Genomic DNA, 16,484 nt, shown 5'->3' with positions numbered 1-16,484 from the left:
ATTATACTGCTTCTTTATAAAGAAGAGGATGGTAAGAGAGATGGCAAGCGAATGTACTCTCATATGGTGTTTATTTGCTTCTGCTCCCTTGTCCTTCTCTTTGCCTTACCTAGAGCTCAAAGACAGGTTGTTATCCTTTTTCTCTTTTTTAACTCTTCTTTATGATCTACCCTCTGTGATTAGAGCTTATTTTGTTTAGGGCTAATCCTCCTCCTTTTGCCTTCTTCTCTTCCCCTCCTGTATCCCTGCCAAGTGAAATCTATTTCTGCAGTTTGTGGGCATGGGTGTATATTCTTCCCTCTTAATCAGTTCAGATGAAAGTGAGATTTAAGTGTTGCCCTACTCCTCCCTTGTTTTACCCAAATTACATGGGATACTTTTTTCCATCCTTTTTCTAGATTGTCTATGACTGAATGATGATCAGTTTCTGAACACATGCATACAGTTTGTTCATATTTACCTTTTTGTTTCTCTTGCCTCCTTTGGTCTGTTTTTCCAACTGCTTGAAAGTCTTCTAATTCATTAAAAAATACACATGACCCAATTGAATTATACTCAGTTTTGCTGAGTAAGGTTTTTTGTTTTTGTTTTTTGTTTTTTTTGCCTTCTGGACAATTGTTTTTGCTTTCCAAGCACTTTAATCATCTGGAGTGGTAGCTGCTAAATCATCTATGATGCTGACCTACAGAGGTGGGAGGGATTGAAGAAGGAGCCATTGGTTCCTCTGGGCTGGTAGGGGTAGCAGTTTCCCATAGATTTCACTCCAGGAGATGAAACCTAAAGGAAGGCCTTCAGCTTCTCCATAGAAGATTTCTGGGAAGGATAAAGACAATGTCACTCAACATAAAAAGGCATGGGCAGATTGTGATCCCTACCAGTTCTCAGAGGATCCACAATAACCAGCTCATAGTTAAACAAAAATCCTATTCAAACATGTGTAATCATCAGGTGTCATTGTGGACAGCAAAGTTGACTAATTGATATGCTCTTCCTCCTATTCTCTTCTTTATGGAAAAGAGCAGTGTTGAGTTACAGTTTACTCATATCTCCTCCCATGGGACCAGTTCAGACATAACCCTTTTTTTGGTCACTGTCCATTCCTACCTCAATAATCAGGAAGCATTTATTAAAAACCTACTACATACCAGGCACTGTGCTAAGCACTGGAGATAAAAGAGGCAAAAGACAGTTTGTGCCCTCAACGAGCTTATGATCAAAAGTGGGGGGTGGGGGGAAACAACGTGCAAACAAATGTACAAAGCAAGGTATATATAAGAAAACTGAAAATAATTAACAGAGGGAAGCCACAAGAATTAAGGAAGGCTGGGGAAGGATTCTAATGAAAAAGACAAAACTTTAGCTGAAACTTAAAGAAAGGCAAGGGAGGTCAGTAATCAGAGTGAAAAAAAGAGAAAATTCCAGGCTAATGTAAGGAAGCCAGAGAGGATGTCTAGAGCTAAAGATGGAGCATCTTCTTCATGGAACAATCAGGAGGCCAGTGTCACTGAATTGGAGGCAGGTTGTGAGCCTGAAGCACTGGTATGGCTCTACAGTAAAAGGGAAGGAAGGAGATCATGAGGGCTTAGGGGGAAAGATAATTAGTTATATTTTGCACATATCGTGTTTAAGATTTCTACTGAACATCCAGTTTGAGATGTTTGAAAGGCAGTTAAAATGCCAGGCTGGAGGTCAGCAGAGTTTAGGGCAAGATTAGTAGTAGATTTAGAATCAGCAGCATGGAGGTGGTAATTAAATCAATGGGAATTGATCAGATCACAGGGTGAAATAATATAGATGAAGAAGAGAAGAAGGCCCAGGGCCAAACCCTGAGGGAAACCTAAAGTTAAAGGGCCCAGCAAAGGAGACAGGAATGGCCAGGTGGATAGGAGGAGAACTAGGAGAGAGCAGTGTCCTAAATACCTATATGGAAGAAAATATCAAGGAAAAGAAAGTGACCAACAATGTCGACAGTACAGAGAAATCAAGGATAATGAGTGCTGAGAAAAGGCCATTGGGTGAGAGAGGAAGAAAATTTGGAACTCAAACTAAAGTAAAAATGTAAAAAAAATTCTTTAATAAACATTACAAACTAAAAAAAAGAAATCCAAAAGACAAAAAAGTCATTAATTTGGGAAATAAGAGATCATTAGTAACTTTGAAGAGAAACTTTTCAGTAGACTGATAAAATTGGAAGCCTGATTACCTACCTCCTTCCTTTTATGTATGTGGAGATTTAATAGGCAGACCCTTTTGCAACATTTAGCTTGTTTTTTTTTGCTTAGGTGCAATATGGTGGCTCCCAATTCCACATGGCCCCTTTTTTCTGTTATTTTATGGAGCTTTATCATGATCATAACAGTTCAAACTGAAAGTTTAGATCCATGACCTAATTTCAATTTTGTTATTTCTAGCTAACTCCTGGCTTCTATTCTCTTTTACTCCAGAGAAACTAAATATACAGATATACAATATAAGACTTCATGACTGACCATGGATTTCCATAACATACAAAACCAGGATAAAGAAAACAGCCTGCTATCAAGACTTTTCCTCAGTCCTGGAATAAAAGATAATAACTGGTAGCTTTCATTCATGTTTCTTATTTCATGATGTCACTGGGCACCCACATACCCCATCATAATCTCTCTGACAAAGTTTAGTTCTATTCTCTCTCTGATCTCTTACCACCTCTCCAGATGCCACTTGTCTTGGGTTCCAGTGCAGGAAGGGGAGGGGAAGAAGGGTAATGTTGAAGATTTCACCACTGCTGCTACAGCTTGTCTGGGGGCTAGTTGTCCTAGCTCCTTCTCAGTTAGTGCCCCCACAGGTTGTGTCCCTTTTTCAAAACCCTTAAACATAATTCAAATCTACCTTCCAGTTCAATGATCAAAATAGTCCCAATCTATCTCTGGACTGAAAGGGAACACTTGTGCCTCTGAGCTAAAAATATCTGATGGGATTTTTCCAAATTATTTTTGCATAATCATTGGGGTGGGAGAAGGGATGAAAAACAGTTATAAACTATCAGCCTGGGGAAAAACTTTTGAGTGTAAAAACAGCCACAATGAATGAACACAGTTGTCAATGGAAACATTTAATTGAGTAATTTAGACATTGTCTATCAAAGGTCAAATTAGCATGTTTTTCTACCATTACATAATCCTCAGCAGTACTTTATAGGAGTCAGGTTGAACCAGACAGTCTTTCATGTTTTAATGCTCATTAGAATGTTTCCAGATTAACCATTTAAAAATATAATGCTTTTTTTTTTAAAAAAATCATTTCTTTTTAGTAGCAACTGCCTGACAGTTTTGATAAAAGTTGAATTCAGACAAATTATCTTTAGTGAGAACAATAATTTTTATTGCCCTACTTTATAGTTAATGCTTTTCATAATGTATTTAATTTCTACTTCCAAGCCAGATGCCCATTTTGGAATTATTTGATGCAATTCATTTTCTAAAACCCATTTTTAAGAAACTGTTACATGATATATGAGGTGCACTAAAATAAGGTTTTATTTATTACAAAACAATGAAAACTGTAATTAAGAAAACAATCTGCTGTATCCATTGGCATATACACTTGCTGACTCAGAGAAAGCATTTTAAAAAGATGGTAGAAATACATCACAGGAAGATGAGAGGCTCCTGGAGATTTTCTTTCTTCAATCATCTTCACCACATATCTTCAGAAGGGCTGTCTCATAGTCTCCAGATGTATCTGACTGCAAGGACAAAGTGGAGTTAGGTAGGGAGTGAAACTGAGATAATATTAATAAAAAAGGATTAAAATAAAGCAAAAAAGACTACATTTTTGAGGAAGGTCTCTGTGATATAAGGGAGACTCTTTGGAAAATCCATAAACAGGGACCAATTTAGTATACTACAGGCATAATTATATACCTATTTATAGGCACAAAACTGAATCTGAACCCCCTCTTATCTTACAACCAAACACTATGTATTATAATCGATGTTAATTATGTCATGCATTCATATATTGCATGTGCATAATAGCTTCTAAAACCACAAAAATATAATCTTTTTTAAAATAATGGTAACACAACAGGGCAGCTAGGTGAGTGAGTGGATTGAGATGGGAGGTCCTAGGTTCAAATGTGACCTGAGACATTTCCTAGCAGGGTGACCATGGGCAAGTCACTTAATCCCCATGGTTTAGTCCTTACCACTCTTCTGCCTTGGAACCAATATATAGTATTGATTCTAAGTTGGAAGGTGAGGGACTTTTAAGAAATGGTAACACTACAATTCTGTAAAATTGAGTACAGAATGGTGAAATGGAAAAAAATAAGACTAGAGTGGTACTCAGGAGAACTGACTTCCCATCATAGCTCTGCTCTGTCCCTACATAGTTGTGTTCCTAGTACACATTATTTTACCTCTCTAAACCTATTTTCTCATGTATCTTACACAACCAGATGATTTAAGGATCCTTCTGGAACTGACAATCATATCATAATTCTTAGTTTTAATATAGAATTGATACTCTTTGTAAGAAGGAAAATTTAGGTATTTATAGATATATATTAAAATGTGTGGCCACCAGGAATCAACAATTCAGGTTGATTCCATAATTAAATCAGACCCCAGTCAGCATCGGGTTGAAGAGTTTATTTACAATCTGGTAGGTAAAAAGTAGGAATAAAGAGAAAGGGAGAGGCTAGTCCAGGCCTTTGGCCTGGATGGAGAGAGAAGGTTAAAAGGCTAAATAAATGAAGCTGCAAGCCGCAAGGCCTGACAGCCAGATAGGCAGAGTTTAGAAATGGCCCAGCTAGGCCAAGGAAGTCAGCCTAACTTACCCACGTGACAATACAGAGTGCAAGCATTCTGTGGTCTCAGGAGATACTTCTGCTCCCAGTTCGAGACTGCAACTGCCTCCACAGGAAGTTCACTAACTTACTTAAAGAGATAGTGTCTTTCATCACTTCCTGTGGTCCACCTCTAATTCAAATGGACAAATGGCAGTTTCTACATTGATTTGGACTACCCAAAGGGCAGTCCCTTATTCTTGATTTGTTACTTATTGTCACGTGTGGGTAACTCGTCTCCCCTCCCCACTAAGGGAGGTTAGGGTGACATCATTAGCACGCCTAGGTTGAGTAGATTTTTGACTATTAATGGGCTCGAGCTAATTCCATTTACACACTTTTAAAATATAGGAGGGGTACTACTTCTGGGTTAAGATGGCCCCACAGTAGAAGCTCTTCCTCTCCTCTCCACAAACCAATATAAAGTGCTACAAAAGGACAAAAACAAAATCATATGAGTGAAGGGGCTCTACTATAGGGCACAATATTGAAAATAGGCAAAGTTTGGGCATTTCCAAACTAAAAGGGGGCAAAAATTACTCCCACTGAAGGGCAAACTCATCACCCCTCCCCAACTTCACCTACAGCACCAGAGTTGGAGCAAGTGTGGGGCAACTGCTAGGTTCTCAGGGGCTGGATGAGGAAACCAGAGACTTAACCCTAAGAGTGGTATGACTTGGGATCCCAGGAAGGTAAGGAACATGGAGCTTTGGTGCAGAGACAGTGCAGGACTGCACACAGCAGAATCCTCTGCAGAGATTCAAATAATAGCCTCAGGGTAAAAAACTTTCTGGAGCTCAATGCAAAGATTGTCCACAATCCTTGCTCAGACTTTTGACCAAGAAGGAACAAAGCAATGGCCACCAACTCCCAAGAACTACAATCCACAACTACCAAAAAACCCAAGAAGAAAACCTTGACCCTAGATAATTTTTATGCAGAAAAATTCCAGACTAAAGAGGAGACAGCATAAGACGAAAAATAAGGAAACACATCCAAACCTTCCAAAAAAAAAAAAAAAAGGAAGTTGGTCCTAAGCTCTTGAGGAGCTCAGATTTGAGATTATGAGAAAGATAGAAGAAACCTGGCAAGAAAAGTGGGAAATAGTTCAAAAGAAAATAACACTTTAAAAGAAAGAATTTCCCACTTGGAAAATGAAGCCCAGAAATTATATGAAATGATAAGCATATTGAAGACCAGAAATGAAATGACCTGCTGGAAGCCATGAAAAGTAGGATAAAAAAACTAAAAAGGAAAATCAAAAGATTATAGTTGAAAAAATCTTTAAAAACTAGAATTAGGCAAGTAGAAGCCAATGATCTCACAAGACAGCAAGAATTAATAAAGCAAAGTCAAAAGAATGACAGATTAGAAGGAAACACAAAATATCTCATTGAGAAGACAGTTGACTTGGAAAACAGGTCTAGGAGAGACAATTTGAGAATCACTGGCCTACCTGAAAACCTGAACATAAACAGAAACCTTGACATCATAATACAAAAAATTATCTAAGAAAACTGCCCCGATGTTTTTCAACAAGAGGGCAAAATAGACATTGAAAGAGTCCATAGATCACCCTCTACATTAAACCCTCAAAAGACAACCCACAGGAATGTAATTGCCAAATTCAAGAGCTTCCAAGCTAAGGAGAAAATATTTCAAGAAGACAGAAAGAGACAAATTCAGATATCAAGGAGCACCAATCAGGATTACACAAGATCTGGCAGCCTCCACACTAAAGGACTAAAAGCTTGGAATATGATATTCAGAAAGAAAAGCGAATTGGGTCTACAACCAAGGATCAGTTACCCATCAAAATTGTCTATATAATTCTAGGGAAAAGTATGGGCATTCAACAAAATAGAAGATTTCCAAATATTTGTAAAGAAAAGACCAGAACTAAGCAGAAAATTTGAGTTTAAATACAAAAATCAAGAGAAACATGAAAAGGTAAATAAGAAAGAGAGGGGAAATTTTTTTTAACAGCTTCCATAAGGTCAAATTCTTTATTTCCTTATGTTTTAGGCAGGGATCTTCTGTGTAAATTGCAGGTTACAATCCAATGTACTGAATCTGGTGATATTTCTTTACATCTACCAGAGGAATCTTTGAAGGCCTTTCCATTGCTTTTCTTAGATTACAACACTACAGAGGATGACTTAGGTGCTATCTATCCAATACCCGAGGATATACCTAAGGACTTATGGTCAAAATCATACCCAGATGTTGGGTTGCTAAAATCAGCTACAAACCTCCAGTGCCAGCTGGGGGAAGATTTTTCATCAAAGATCATTAAACCCATCTGCTCAAACTAGTAGAACAGAAAAGGAAAAAAATATGAGTAAACCACAGAAAAAGAGAAAAGACATGAAAAAGAAGTGAAAAGAGAGCAAATGAAATAGAAATAGAAAAAGAGGAGGTTGTTCAAGTGAATTGGACACAGGCTTTGGAAGATCTCAAAACTCAATTAACTCAAGAACTTCAGGAACTCAAAAAGCAATCAAGAGAGGCAAGAGAGGCTGAAGACAATTTGAAAAAGGAAATATATGAACTAAAACAAGAAAATAAAGTCTTAAAAGCCAGAATTGGCCAGCTTGAAAATGAAGCAAAGACAGCAAAAGATGATCTACAAAGAAAATCAGACCAGAAGGAGAAGGATGACCAAAAAGCCAGTGATGAAATTCAGTCTTTAGAAAACAGAACTCAACAACTAGAAGCGAATGACTTCACAAGGCAGCAAGAGTATATAAAACAAAACTTAAAAAAATGAAAAATTTGAGGAGAATATGAAACACCTCATTGATTCAACCAAAGATCTGGAGAACAGAGCTAGAAGAGACAATTTAAGAATTATTGGTTTACCACAGTGGTTCCTGAACTTTTTTGGCCTACTGCCCCTTTCCAGAAAAAAATATTACTTGGTGCCCTGGAAATAAATTTTTTTAAAAATTTTAATTGCAATTATTAGGACAGATAAATGCACCTGTGGCCATCACCATCCGTCCTGGATTGCTTTAGCATCCACCAGGGGGCAGTGGCTCCCACTTTGGGAATCACTGGTTTACCAGAACATCATGATAAAAGAAAAAGTTTAGACATCATCCTACAAGAAATTATCAGAGACAACTACCCTGACATTCTCAAACAAGATGGAAAAGTGGAAATTGAAAGATCCACAGATCACCTCCTACATTTAATCCACAACTGACAACTTCCAGGAATATTATAGCCAAATTCAAAAACTACCAGACCAAGGAAAAAATATTACAAGCTGATAAAAAGAAGTCATTTAGATATCAGGGAACCACAGTTAGGATAACACAGGATCTGGCTACATCTACATTGAAGGACTGGAAGGCATGGAACACAATATAAAGCAAGAGAACTGGGTCTACAACCAAGAATCAACTATCCAGCAAAACTGACTATATTATTGCAGGGGATTGAAGACTTCCAAGCATTCATAAAGAAAAAACCAGACTTAAACAGAGAGTTTGCTACCCAAACCCAGAACTCAAGAGATTCACCATAAGGTAATTAAGAGAATGTGGGGAGGGGAAAAATCTTTTCTTTAAGGGACCCAATAAGTTCAATCAATTTGTATCCCAAGAAGAAAAGAAGATATTGGCAAGTATTAAAAATTGTTATTACCTACAGGGTAAATAGAAGAAGTTTACATAGAGGGAACAGAGACAAACTGTATAGGATGAAATGTGAAGTGATACATATATGTAAATATATGTATGTATGTATGTATAAATATATACAAAACTAAAGGGGGGAAAGAAGGAAATATTAAGAAAAATGGGAAAACAAACAAAGTGGAGTAAATTATTTTCCATTGTTCACCGCATTTGAAGCACATGCGGTGAACAGTGGAAAATAATAATACACTGTAAGGGTAAAGAGATTGGAGAGAGGAAATATTTAATACTTAAGTGCATTGAAATCAGCTTAAAGAGGGAAGAACAATCAGATCCATTTGCACAGAGAATTGATTCGCACCCTATAGAGAAGTAGAAGGGTAACAAAAGGACTGGTGGAGAGGGAAGTAACACTAGAAAGGGAGAGGGTGGGGGTGGGGTAGCTTAAAAAGATCCTAAAGAAGAATAAGAGGGGAATAAGAAGGGAGAGAGGAGAAAAGGAAGTGCAATAAGGGATGGGATTAGGGGAACTGATTAAAAACAAAACACTGGTTTAGAAGGAAATAGTGAAAGAAGAAAGGACAGGACAAGGAGAAAGAATCAATATGTCTGGGAATACACAGTTGATGATTATAACTCTGAATGTGAATGGGATGAACTTGCCCATAAAACAAAAGTAAAAAGCAAGTGAATTAGAAACCAAAATCCTACCATATGTTGTCTACAAGAAACACACATGAGACAGGCAGACATACATAGAGTAAAAATGAATGGAGCAAAATCTATTGGGCTTCAAATGAGAAAAAGAAGGCAGGGGTTGCCATCATGATCTCTGACAGAGCCAAAGTAAAAATATATCTGGTTAAAAGAGATAGGGAAGGTAAATACATCCTAATAAAAGGCAGTATAAACAATGAAGAAATATCAGTACTCAACATGTATGCACCAAATGGTATAGCTTCCAAATTTCTAAAGGAGAAGCTAATAGAGCTCAAGGATGAAATAGCAAAACTATACTAGTGGGGGACCTCAACCTTCCCCTATCAGATCTACATAAGTCAAACCAAAAAATAAATAAGAAAGAGATGAGAAGTGAATGAAACCCTAGAAAAATTAGAATTAATAGATATATGAAGAAAAATAAATAGGGACAAAAAGGAATACACCTTCTTTTCAGTAGCACATGGGACAATCACAAAGATAGATCATGTAGTAGGGCATAGAAAAATGGCAAACAAATGCAAAAAAGAAGAAATAATAAATACAACCTTATCAGATCATAATGCAATAAAAATAGTTATTAGTAAGAATATATGGAGAGGCAAACCAAAAACTAATTGGAAATTAAATAATATGATTCTCCAAAATAAATTAGTGAAAGAACAAATCATAGAAACAATTAATAACTTCATTGAAGACAATGACAATGATGAGACTTCTTACCCCAAACTATGGGATGCAGCCAAAGCAGTTCTAAAGGGAAAATTATATCACTGAGTGCATATATTAACAAATTAGGGAGGGCATAGGTCAATAAATTGGGCATGCAACTTAAAAAAACTATAAAATGAACAAATAAAAATCCCCAGATGAAAACTAATTGAGAAATACTAAAAATCAAAGGAGAAATTAATAAAATTGAAAGTAAAAGAACTATTGAATTAATAAATAAGGCTAGAAGCTGGTATTTTGAAAAAACAGATAAAATAGACAAAGTACTGGTCAATCTAATAAAAAAAGGAAAGAAGAAAACCAAATTGACAGCATTAAAGATGAAAAGGGAGACCTCACCTCTAATGAAGGGGAAATTAAGGCAATCATTAAAAATGATTTTCCCAATTTATTGCCCAAGGCAATAAATATAGTAATCTAGGTGATATGGATGAATATTTACAAAAATATAAATTGCCTAGATTAACAGCAAAAGAAATAGAATACTTAAATAATCCTATATGAGAAAAAGAAATTGAACAAGCCATCAAAGAACTCCCTAAGAAAAAATCGCCAGGGCCTGATGGATTCACAAGTGAATTCTATCAAACATTCAAAGAACAACTAATCCTAATACTATACAAATTACTTGATATAATAAGCAAAGAAGGAGTGCTTCCAAATTCCTTTTATGACACAAATATGGTACTGATTCCAAAGCCAGGTAGATCAAAAACAGAGAAAGAAAACTACAGACCAATTTCCCTAATGAACATAGAGGTAAAAATCTTAAATAGAATACTAGCAAAAAGACTCCAGCAAGTGATCAAGAGGGTTATCCATCATGATCAAGTGGGATTTATACCAGGAATGCAAGGATGGTTCAACATTAGAAAAAATGATTTTTCCCCCAGAGTATCTTCCTTAATCAAATGTCCCAGCCTCTTTTCTCTAAAATCCCATCCCAAATCATTCTGTTTCCAAAATGACACTATAAACATTTGTAAGTGGATTAGAATGACTCCCAGTGGTAATGTGCAGTTGGTCTTCATTGCCATCTATTATAATTTCCCTCTTCATGATAAAATTTCTCTTGAGTTAGAGGCAGCTAAGCAATTTTTCAGGACCATGTAAAAGATTTCACTAGGAACGCCAACATTGGTCCTTTTGAATCTAAAGAAGTAAAATTCTAAAGAATAATAAAAATTCTAAAGAATAATTAAAAACTTAAAATTAAAAAAAAATTACTAACGATGTAAAAGGACATTCGATATTTGTTGTCTTTCTCTATGACTTATGCCATTGTTTATTCTTAGAAAAACACTCAATTCAGGGGAAAGTAGGTAGCACAGTGGATAGTATGCCAGAGATGGAGTTGAAAAGACCAAGGTTTAAATGTGGCTTCAGCCACTTCCTAGCTTTGTAACACTTGGTCCCAGTTGCCTAGCTCTTGCTGCTCTTATGCCCTAGAATCAATACTTAGTACCAATTCCAAGAGAAAAGTCAAGGGTTAAAAAAAGATATTCAATACTGAAAAAAATTAATGCATTGTTGAAGGCATTCTGGGCATGAGTAAAATATAAAATAAACTAGTCCATCAATTAGTATATATCAAGCATGCACTAATATGCTTATGTGTTGGGCACTGTTCTAGATGCTGAGTATAAAAAGACAAAAAATGAAAAAGTCTGTCTTAAAGTTAATTGCATTGTATTTGGAGAAACACATGTAACAACATGTACCACACATATAAAGGAAGAATTGAGGGAAAATGAAAAGAAAGTTGTATTTGGAGTCAAAGAGTTCAAATGCATGCCATTGCAGAAGCCATTCCCCAATCCCTAGAATCGCTTCATCTTTCAGAATCCTTAGTTTCTTTCAAAGTACCTCCTACTTGAAGCTATGTCCACTAATACTTTCTCCCTCCCAAAATTTCTCTGCATTTATGTGTACATTGTATTCCCCAAATAGAATTCAAGTTTCCTGAGGAGGACTGGTTTGTTTTTGTGTTGTATGTTGAGGATGTGGCTTTCTTATAGTAGATATTTGCACATAACACAAGCTTAATAAATGTTTCTTGAATTTAACTGACTCAAATTGAATTAATAAGCACATGAGAGCAAATCTAACTTAATATATATCTTTCTTTTTTTTAATCCTACCTTCTGCCTTAGAATCAATGTTCCAAGGCAGAAGAGTGGTAATTGTGAATTAAGTGAATTGCCCAGGATCACATAGCAAAGAAATGCCTGAAGCCACATTAGAATCCAAGACCTAATTCTCAATCTACTGATCCACCTATGTTTACCTTTTGACCTAGTAATTCCACTAGTAGGTTTACTTCCCAAGAAGACCAGGGTACAGGGAAAAGAACTTTATGGTCTATATAGCTGCTGTTTTTGTATAACAAAGAACTGGAAAATGAATTCCCTTCAATTGGGAAATGGCTAAACAAATTGTGGCATTTGATTATGATGGAATAATACAACACTTTAAGAAATAATAAACAGGTTAAATTTAGAAACAATCTGAAAAGACCTACATGAAGTTATGAAGAGTGAAATGAAGAAGCAAGAAAACATTATACATGGCAAAAGAAACACTATTTGAAGAATGATTTGTGTATGTCTACCTCCAGAGAAAAAATTGATAAAGGGTAAATAAGTAAGACATACTTTATAATATTTATACACATGCCTTTTTGTCAAATGATGCCTTCTCTAATGGGGAAAGAGGTTAGAGAGAGAGTTAACTGAGCATTTTAATCTAACAATTTTTTTCAACACTGCTAGGTTCATGGGATCATTATTCTAAGCATAATGATGATGATGATAGCAACAATTATAATTATAAAAATAATGACAACAATAGTTCTAACATTTAGTGCTTTAAAGTTCACAGAAGTCTCAAATATATTATCAGATTGCACACATGGTACAATATTATAGACAAAATGAATGAACCAACTCTATATTGGTTTTAGGATGGACCATCTCTGTACTGGTTCAGACATTGTTTTGTTTCTGCTCAACAGGGACCCTTCACATTAAGTAAAAGTTTCCCTTTTTTCCAGAACCTTGGACTTTACTATTGAAAACTCAGCAGTGATAATACAAATATGAAGAAGCTCAGCAACCATATACTAATATGGAGAAAGAAATCCAAGTTTTCTCTCTTTAGTATTTAGAGCAGTAAAAAGAGGCAAAGAGAATTTCTTTGTGAAAAAAATGAAAAGTCTTAATGAAGAACTAGGAAAACTTAGTGAAGAACTAGGGAAATAATATGTACAAAGAAACATAAATAGAAGAATAATAACAAAACCCAAATTGAACACTTTATATTTTAACGATTAATAAAAATGAAAATGCACCTCTCTACTTTCTTTGTAGGAATAAGGAGCATTGCATATACCATCAAACTCGGGTGTTTAGTTGAACTGCCTCTCTCTCTCTCTCTCTCTCTCTCTCTCTCTCTCTCTCCTCACTCACTTTCATTCTTTGTTATCAGGAATAATTATCTAGGAGAAAGCAGATTTGGAATTGAAGATATTAAGGAAAAAAACTGTTGTCAAATTCTCACCTTGATGGCTGAAGAGAGGGAGCACCCATAATGCTTCTTATATTCTCCTCGAATATCTAAAAGGTCAATTTCTGATCTGGAAACCATTATTCGATTCAGAGTCAATTCATCAGTGCCAGCACCCTGTTAATAAATATAGATGTTAATGGCATGAATATTTCAGAACAGAAAACCAACATGTATATTCATCTGTATGGAGAAGAAATAACATATTTGCTAAAAAGATCCTGACTCAACAGGATACCTAATCTCCAATGAATAAGCACAAACTCTGGAGTGCGACAACCTGGGCTCAGGTCCTTTCTCTGGTTTTCTCAAAGCCTCCATGTAAAGAAGATTCCTCTATATTTTCCTTGGATTGGATTCCACCATTACTGTACCATCCCCCTTCCCTCAATTTTTAGCCTCCTTCTGTATGCTGTTCTCCATTAAACTCTAAGCTCTTTGAAGGTGGGAACTGCCTCCGTTTTCTTTATTTGAATCCTCAGTTCTTAGCAAAATGCTTGAAACATAGTAGGGTCTTAATAAATGTTTAATGTATTGTAATAAATATAATGAACTGTGTGACCTTATAAAGCCATTTCAAATCCTTGGGACTCAGTTTCCTCTTTTATAAATTGAGTGGGTCTGACTAGATGGACCTCTGAGAGCTCTTCTAACTCAGGATTCTATTAATTATTATATTTTGCTGAGCAAAAAGCAGCAGGGAATAATGGGCTAAGTCTAAAAGTGGTTAGACTAAAGGAAAATAAGTCTTTCATTCTCACTGTGAAGTGTATCATTACTCAGGACTTCGACTTTTCCATTTATAACAATTATACATACATGCATGCACACATACATATATATTAGAATTGGTCATAATAACTGGCCCCCCTACTCCTGAGTAATAGATGTTCTACAAATTAATAATGAAAAAGATAACATTCAAATATGAAAAAATTGTAAAATCCCATCAATACATTTGTATTGTTTTTTATTGTCTCTCCCTCCTCCTCTTTTCTCCTCTTTTCAGGAAACTAAACATGATTAAATTAATGACCAACCTTCAAAGCTTTATGCAGTCTTTCAGCTAAAAAGGCAGGCAAGTTCTTCACGCAATGAACTGTTTTAAAAAATCAAAATAAGGTTCAATTTGTAAACAAGTTTTATCAATTGCAGCATTGGCAAACCTTTTAGAGATCATGTGCCCAAAATTCACCTTCAAGTTGCCTAAGCTCCCTGCATTAACCCAAGACAGCGGAGGGAGGAAGTGAGTTTTGGGCTGCTGGACAGATGGGCAGGACATCTGAAAATTGTCCTCAGGCACGGTGGAGAGGGGAAACAGCAGGCTCCCCCCCCCCCCCCGGCACACTGGGGCACGTGTACCATGCCTTCACCAACAGGGACCTAAGGGCAATGCATTCCCAAGACTTTTAGGAGCCAACCTGAATAAATACAACTAGGAAAGGACTCTGCTTAAATCCCACTCCAGAACTCTATGTGGACCCATTTACATTGATGCTATGGACATTAGTTGACCATATAGACAATAAGAGCATTTACCAAAATCACTCCAAATTCCTAGGTCTCTTAAGAGGATAGACTAGATCAGCATTGGTGAACCTTTTAGAGACTGTGTATCCAAACTGCAACTTCAAGCAGCCTGTGAGCCCCTGACATTACCCAGAGAGCAGAGGGAGAAAGTGCTAACATTGGGCTGCTGGACAGAGGGATGGGGTATGCACAAAATGTCCTCAGGCACAGTGGAGGGGTGAAACAGAGCAGCCCCCTCTGGCAATCTAGGGCACGCATGCCACATCTTCACCACATAGCACTAGATGATTCAATGTTCCTTATTCCAAGGCATCAGGCACCTGGGTTTGCCTTGATTACACTCCAAAATGTGTCATGGTTTTCCATGAAAGCAATCTTCTTGGGACAAAAAGGCACAAAAGCATTCATCAAAATATATCATTGAGAGGTTCCGGGTTAAGATGGCGGCAGAGTAAGAAGCAGCTCTTAACCTCTCCTGACCGAATCATACAGAATTCCTCAAGGGGACATAAAAACAAGTCCAGGCGAACGGAGGAACCCCACAAGAGGGCACAGCGTGGAAGGTACATGGAATTGAGGCATTTCCATGCTATAAAGGGGTGAAACAGCTCTCACTAAATCGCGGGCTGAGCAACCACCCCACCCCCACCCACTCCACACACAACACCTATAGCGCAGAGGCCAGCTAGGAAGAGGTGGAGCAAGTTTGGGGCACCCATTGAGTCATTGGTGGCTCCGGGGCCTGTTCCTGAGAGCGGTGGGATTTGGGACCCCAGGAAGCTAGCGAGCGCACGTGGAATTTGAGCGCGGGAGCAGGACACCGGGAGCAGACACAGGGCGCAGAGCGCGGGCTGAGAGCTCAGGCATGGGTGGAGGCGTGGGTGGAGGCAGACACAACCAGGAGCTAAAGCTCTGAAACCCTGAGTGGGGAACCGGTGCAGACAGGCATACGACTGTGGAAGCAGCGCCCTGAGACTTGTAAAGAAACCTCTGGCAGAGGATCAAGCAACTGGCAGAGGATCCACCAGGGGGCTTGACCTTGGAAAAAACCAGACAGACCTCAGGAGCCAATAGACCGCAGACAGACCCTGAGCGCAAGGATAAACCTGAGAAGCTGCTGGGCTAACGATGGCTACTCAGTCTCAGGAAGTTCAGAAGAGAAAGAATAATAACAAGAAAAAGAAGTCTTTAACACTCGACAGCTTTTACACAGAGAAAATCCAGACAACCGAGCAAACAGAGGAGGAGAACAAACAAGCATCCGGACCCTCCTCAAATAAGGAAAACTCCTCACAAGCTATGGAAGAGTTCAAAACTGAGATTTTGAGGAAAATGGAAGATATCTGGCAAGAAAATAACAGTTTAAAAGGTAGTATCTTGCAACTGGAAAGTGAGGCTCAGAAACCAAATGAACTGATAAGCAAATTGAACACCAGAAATGACCAGATTGAAAAGGAATACCA

General features: G+C 37.3%; 1 protein-coding gene across 2 annotated transcripts in view; it reads right to left on the bottom strand.

The window, feature by feature from the left end:
* Positions 1-3,131: 3,131 nt before the first annotated feature.
* ANXA3 (annexin A3) overlaps positions 3,132-16,484 on the bottom strand; it is a 75,821-nt gene continuing 62,468 nt past the window's right edge. For both annotated transcript variants that reach the window (XM_044680280.1, XM_044680281.1), the window contains exons 11-13: positions 14,532-14,590; positions 13,486-13,608; positions 3,132-3,727 (exon numbers count right to left, since the gene is read on the bottom strand). In XM_044680280.1, the coding sequence (XP_044536215.1) occupies positions 3,668-3,727; positions 13,486-13,608; positions 14,532-14,590 (242 nt within the window). In that variant the 3' untranslated portion in view covers positions 3,132-3,667. The remainder of the gene's footprint in view (positions 3,728-13,485; positions 13,609-14,531; positions 14,591-16,484) is intronic.

Source organism: Gracilinanus agilis, chromosome 6 (assembly GCF_016433145.1).
Source record: "Gracilinanus agilis isolate LMUSP501 chromosome 6, AgileGrace, whole genome shotgun sequence".
Classification (NCBI taxonomy): domain Eukaryota; kingdom Metazoa; phylum Chordata; class Mammalia; order Didelphimorphia; family Didelphidae; genus Gracilinanus; species Gracilinanus agilis.
This window is presented reverse-complemented; position numbering and strand designations above follow the sequence as displayed.